The sequence below is a fragment of the Cygnus atratus genome, chromosome Z, assembly GCF_013377495.2.
Source record: "Cygnus atratus isolate AKBS03 ecotype Queensland, Australia chromosome Z, CAtr_DNAZoo_HiC_assembly, whole genome shotgun sequence".
NCBI classification, from domain to species: Eukaryota; Metazoa; Chordata; class Aves; order Anseriformes; family Anatidae; genus Cygnus; species Cygnus atratus.
This window is the reverse complement of record NC_066396.1, coordinates 67,588,139-67,594,307: the sequence shown is the minus strand read 5'-3', so window position 1 is coordinate 67,594,307 and position 6,169 is coordinate 67,588,139. Positions and strand designations below refer to the sequence as shown.

The 6,169-nt window shown below is 51.0% G+C and overlaps 1 protein-coding gene across 1 annotated transcript in view; it reads left to right on the top strand.

Annotated features, from left to right (window-relative positions):
* Nucleotides 1–5,466: 5,466 nt before the first annotated feature.
* Nucleotides 5,467–6,169, top strand: part of LVRN (laeverin) — a 41,402-nt gene continuing 40,699 nt past the window's right edge. Inside the window, 1 exon segment of the mRNA XM_050716543.1 lies at nucleotides 5,467–6,101. Within this exon segment, the coding sequence (XP_050572500.1) occupies nucleotides 5,467–6,101 (635 nt within the window).

Genomic DNA, 6,169 nt, shown 5'->3' with positions numbered 1-6,169 from the left:
CATTGTTAATTTTTTTATTTATTTTCCTGCTAAGCAAACTGGTAAGAAAATGATACACTTCTTTCCTGTATATATATCCTCAGTTGAAAGATTTGGTTTTATCAGTCTTACTGATTGCCTGCAACAGCTTAGAAGCCAGCTGATAGGTAGAGTTACCAACTATACAAAGAAGTTACTGATAAAACTGTGGCCTCCTAAATTCCAGCTAGGACAGCCTCTTGTAATTTTCATCTCCTGTTCATATTCTGGATAGTGGCTTTCAGATCTGCTGTTGTTACTTCTTCGTTACTTTCTGTTTTGTTCACTGGAGCTCCTTGTGTTCTCTGGAGATGGTTTTGTAGCCATCCTCAGGGGATGTGACTCTTACAAGTATCATAACTGCAGACAGGGCTGCAGGCCCCTCTTGCACGTTTGAGCACCCTGAGGTGTTTGGAGGGAGCCTTCTCCAGCTCTGAGTGAAATTTCACCCAACTGACACAATCATTTTGCTGATACTCTGCTTTATGGTTCAACGCTGTGGTTTTACCCATGCCATTTTGGTATTACTATATTGTCCTCCACAAGCAGAAGTACCCAGTGAAATTAAAACAGAATCACAGATCCATAAAATGGTTTGTGTTGGAAGGGACCTTTCTGGGTCACCTCCCACCAGACCAGGTTGCCCAAAGCCCCATACAGCCTGGCCTTGAACACTTCCACGGATGGGGCATTCACAGCTTCTCTGGGCAGCCTGTGCCAGTGCCTCACCACCCTCTGAGTGAAGGATTTCTTCCCTATATCTAATATAAACCTACCTTCTTTTGGTTTAAAACCATTACTCTTTGTCCTATCACTGCACTCCCTGACAAGGAGTCCCTTCCCAGCTTTCCTGTAGGCCCCCTTGGGGCTTGAAGTTCGCAATGAGGTCTCCCCAAAACCTTCTCTTCTCCATACTGAAGAGCACCAGCTCTCTCAGTATTTCTTCATTGGAGAGGTGCTCCAGCCCTCTGATCATCTTTGTAGCACAAGTGCTTGATTTTGCCCTCTTGCTCACTTTTCTGTAGCAGTGTTTACTTGAGATTGTTGCTGCTGCCTCCTGTTTGCTCTGGAAGACCCAAACCAATATGTTGATACATAGCTCCAAAGAGGCAGTCAGCAAGGTAAAAAATTAATGGCTGTTCCCTTGAACAAGAATAAAATTTAAAAACAAATTTTTGCAAGGTTTGGTAGTCTGTGAGACAGCCAGAGGATTTTAAGTGGCCTGTTGTTCAAAATACTGAGGAACAGATTTTGGTGTTTTCTTTTTTCCTTATTAGGGAAAGGAGACCCCCTTCTATCAACTCTAATCCCAATTTCTTGCTAATTAGGAACACCTATGTTGACCTTGATATTGAAGATACATTCACCTTGAAAGAGGACAAAAAGTAGTCATCCTAAGCCTCCAGGAAAACTGGGTACTTCTTTGAAATGCCTGGTAAGAAGTTATGATCCTCAACAGCTCATGCTTGGCTCACTGTGCTTATTTACAGTGAATATTGCCCACCTGTATGTCACACTTCTTCAGATGTCTGGGAATCTTGAAATATCCACTAAATCAAACATTCAGAGCAATAGCAAATGTCTACAACTTCAGCATCTCCCATGGAATAGCTCCTGCCAAAGATACTACCAGGCATTACAACATTTTCAGCTCTGATACATTATTGGATCAGTTAGAGGAGGAAAATAAACAGTGCACAGGAAATTATAGCCCATAAAACAAACAGCTCAAATTAAAAAAAAAAAAGAGATTTCATGGACATGAGTGTACATGGTACACATGAATCCCTCATGCCTAGGAGAAGTATTGTTCTAGCTTCGTAAATATAGCAAAAATGAGGCATCTCCATAAAACCTGAAGAGAAAACAAGATCTACAATTCTGTTGAAAACAAAGACAAAGTTGATCAGGACCAGTGCCACTGCTGGAACTGCTAAGCTCTTGGAAACTCTTAAGTCAGGTTGAACAAAACACTAACAATATGACATAGGGAATCATCTTTCAGCCTAACAACTATGTCACTATACTTAAACACATGATTATCCTTTTTCTTATCATCTGGTGTATGATTTGCAATGATGGCACAGTATTTCTTTATGAAAACAGTACTAACAACCTGAAAATCTTGATGAAGTACAAGCATGGGCAATTGCAATATTTTGCTAATTGGAATTTCATGCAAAATTTCCTGGCCAACTGGCATGTGAAGCGTAGTTTACCTTTCTGTGTTTTAGTGGATAGGAGAACCCGTGCTGCCGTATGTGACCTTTTCCTCTTGTTTAAAATTCAGGGAACATCAATGGGACTTTGAACAGCCAGCGAGCATGGCACAGACCCTTTTGGCTGGAATGAGATAGTTAAGTTTGTCAGGTGCTTTGGTGTCCTTCAGAGTGACAGAGCTGTCTGAGTCCTTTTATAACAGGTGATTTGTTTCTATCTCCAGGTGTGTACTAGAGGCTTCGGCTGACTTAAACACAAGTCTCCTGTTTCCACCGAAGGTCAGGATTTGGGCTGAGCTGTGGCCCGACATGGAATTGTGTCCGAGATGTCATGGCCACAGTACCTGTCCCCAGCCCATGACTGCCACAGCTTTGACTTCAGGAACACATTGCTCAGACACCTTAACTCTGTAAATGCACTCAGCAGGATGGGAAACTGTAATATTTGCAGCAGAATCTACTTGCATGTATTGCACTGCACCAAAAGTGTTTCAAACAAGTGAGCATCTGTGTTACCAGTGGGGGGGAATCCACAGACATGGGTTAATAAAAGCCTTCACCCATCAGTTGCTTTGTAGGGTAACTGTTCTAAATTATTTGGGAGAAGAGGTTAAACAACACTTTTAAAAATACGTATTGTAGGTCATTACTATCATGTTTTTATTACATGCTAACTTAGGAAAGGAATAGGTTTGAATTCTCCACTGGAAACAAGAGAAAATAAAGTATGTTTAATGAGTATTATTTGTAAACATTAAAACAGATCCTGCACCATTAAGAAGGGCAAACTCCCCCTGGGATCTGTACAATTTTCAGGCTTATTGCTGAGCAGTCCTGCTTGTTTTTACAGACATGGAATGAAATGGCTCACAATTTTGATTTCGCCTGTGCCTTGTTTTGGGGGGTGAGTGGGTAAGCACATTTTTACTGAACAATGTTGAAGCTGTATTTGGAATGCAGGACATTAAAATCCTCTATAATTTTCTACAGTGTGTGGGCTTTTGCCTTAGAAATGCTGGTGCCCTTCTACAATTTCTTCTCCCTGTCAGCTCCTCCTTTGCAGCACTGTCCTTTCTTTCCTGACCTTTTGGGAGCTCTTGACCACTCATCCTACCCAGGCTCCACAGAGTGTCAGCACTTGCACTGATCAGCCCTGCAGGCTGTCCTTGGGCTTCCTGCAGGCACCATTGCAGAAGAGACCCACGGACAGCAAACAGTTTCCTGGCAGTGAGAGGGAGAAGATGCCTTCTTGTGAAACCCTGAGAACGTTTTCTATGCAGTCATTCCAGTGACAAGTGGTGGGTCACACAGGTGTGAGGTCTGTTAGTGCAGGGCTGCGGGTCTGGGGACCTCCAAGGAACGCCCCATCCTGCGGCGATGTTGCAGTTTGTTGGAGCTTGTTGTGAAGCCTTACAGCAAAATAACAGATGTTGCCAGGCGTGCTGGAAGAAAAGGGAGAAGTTGTCGATATGCAGGGTGAAGAGCAGAGGTGTGCGAGGCATGTGGAAGGAGAGGAGGGTGATAGGATGGAGGGTGGAGTGGAAAGAGCACAGGCCAGAAACAGAGACACAGAAAGAGATCCCAGGCATAGTGGAAGGGAAGACTGGGTTAAATGGCTAGTAAATGAGAACAAAATGAGCAGAGAAGCACAGAAACAGAAATAAGCACACACAAAGTCACCTGAAAGACAGCAGAAGCAGGTGGGGCAGTGCAGGAAGCCAGCCTGTTGGGAAGCCAACGAGTAATGGTAGCACAGGCACGGGGACAGGAGGACAAAGAGGCAAGCCCTCAGCCAGCGGGACGGGCTGGCAGAGGGGGTCCCCACCATCCCTCCAGCAACAGGCAAATGGCAGGTGCTGGGACCAGAAGCTTTCTTTGTTTGGTGGCACAGAGCTATCCCCGAGACACACAGTAGCCAGCCCTGCTGTGCTCAGTGGGAGGAAAGCGATAGCTGCCTTCTGTGCACGACCACGGGAAGGGCATCTCTCTCAATTAACAGGATTATTAATATTATCAGGAGGGCTGGCCTTCAGTGAGGTCATGGGTGATGGTCTTTAGCTGTCTCGGCTTTAGCTGTGGTGGCAGAACAGAGCTCAATACCTAACCCAAACGCCTCAGTTTTGCAGGCATTGGGGGCAGATTTGGTGTCTGGGGGTGGCTGTTGTGCAAACCACCAGCCCAAGGAAATGGGCTTGGTTTGAAGAACAACCGCAAAGAGGAAAAAAAAAAGTGAAAAAGAAAGAGGAAAAGGAGAGGAGGGAAAAACTGCCTGCCATCCAGATTTGGGAGTGCCCTAGGCTCTGGCACGCAAGGGCCGCTGCTCCTGGCTGCTGCCCCGGCTGCTTTGGGGCTCGCGGTGTTTTAGGGGATGAGCTGCAACCGAGCAAAACCAGCGGGCAGGGCTGCGGGAAACGACCGCGACTGAAGCTTGCGCTCATCTGCCGCCCCGTTTAGGTACCGCTCCGGGTCAGCAGCACCGCACGGGTCCCCCCGACCCATTTCGGGGCAGTCGGCGTGCGTGGAGCGACGGGGACGTCCGTGATGTGGGCAGAGGGGGCGCAGAGAGAAGCGAGGGACCACCCCCTACCTCCCATCCCCACCCTCACCCCCCCTATCCCCATCCCCACCGCTGTCCCCATCCCCATCCCTATCACCATACCCGTCCCTATCACCATACCCGTCCCTATCCCTATCCCTATCCCTATCCCTATCCCTATCCCTATCCCTATCCCTATCCCTATCCCTATCCCCATCCCTATCCCTATCCCCATCCCCATCCCTATCCCTATCCCTATCCCTATCCCTATCCCTATCCCTATCCCTATCCCTATCCCTATCCCTATCCCCATCCCTATCCCTATCCCCATCCCTATCCCTATCCCTATCCCTATCCCTATCCCTATCCCTATCCCTATCCCTATCCCTATCCCTACCCCATCCCTATCCCTACCCCTACCCCTACCCCTACCCCTACCCCTATCCCTATCCCTATCCCTATCCCTATCCCTATCCCTATCCCTATCCCTATCCCTATCCCTATCCCTATCCCTATCCCTATCCCTATCCCTATCCCTATCCCTATCCCTATCCCTATGCCTGTTCCCGTCCCCGTCCCCATCCCCGTCCCCATCCCACCCCCTCCAGCCGCAGGTGCCACCGCCCCCCGCACCGCCCCCCCGGTTCCGCCGCCCCGTAAGTACCGGGCGCTCCGGGCGGCCGAGCAGCCGCGATGGGCGCCCGCGGCGGCTCGGGGCTCTACGTGGGGCGCCGTGCGGCCGCCCTGGTGGCCGCGGTGCTTCTGGCCCTTCTGGCCGCCCTGCTGGCCCTCGCCGCCCTCTACGTGCGCTGCCGCGGGGAGGAGGCACCCCTGGCGCCCCACTCGCCCCCCGACGGGACGGCCGGAGGAGCCAGTGTCCCCGGGGGTCCGCCGGGGGTCCCGTCGTGGCGGCGGCTGCCCCGGCACCTGCTACCGCTGCACTACGACCTGGAGCTGTGGCCGCGGGTGCGGCCGGGTCAGGCGGGACCCTTCTCTTTCGTCGGGCAGGTGAACATCACGGTGCGCTGCCGGCAGGACACGCGGGCCGTGGTGCTGCACAGCGCTGGGCTGCGCAGCCGGGGAGCAGCCGTCCGGGGACCCCTGCCCGAGCCGGGAGACGCCTTCCGGGGGTCCCTGCCCGATCCCGGCGCCGCCGTGGAGGTGGCGGGGCTGCGGCAGGAGGCGGCGGGAGAGGTGGCGGTGCTGGAGCTCCGCGGGCGGCTGCGGGCCGGGCGGCGCTACATGCTGCAGTTCGGCTTCCAGGGCCGCCTGGAGGAGGACCTGGACGGGCTCTTCCTCACCCGCTACACCGACCAGGGCCGCAGCAGGTAGGCGGCATAGGCGGCGGATGTGCGGAGACGCGGGTTCCCGGCTCCACGCCTGACCGCGAGGGGTT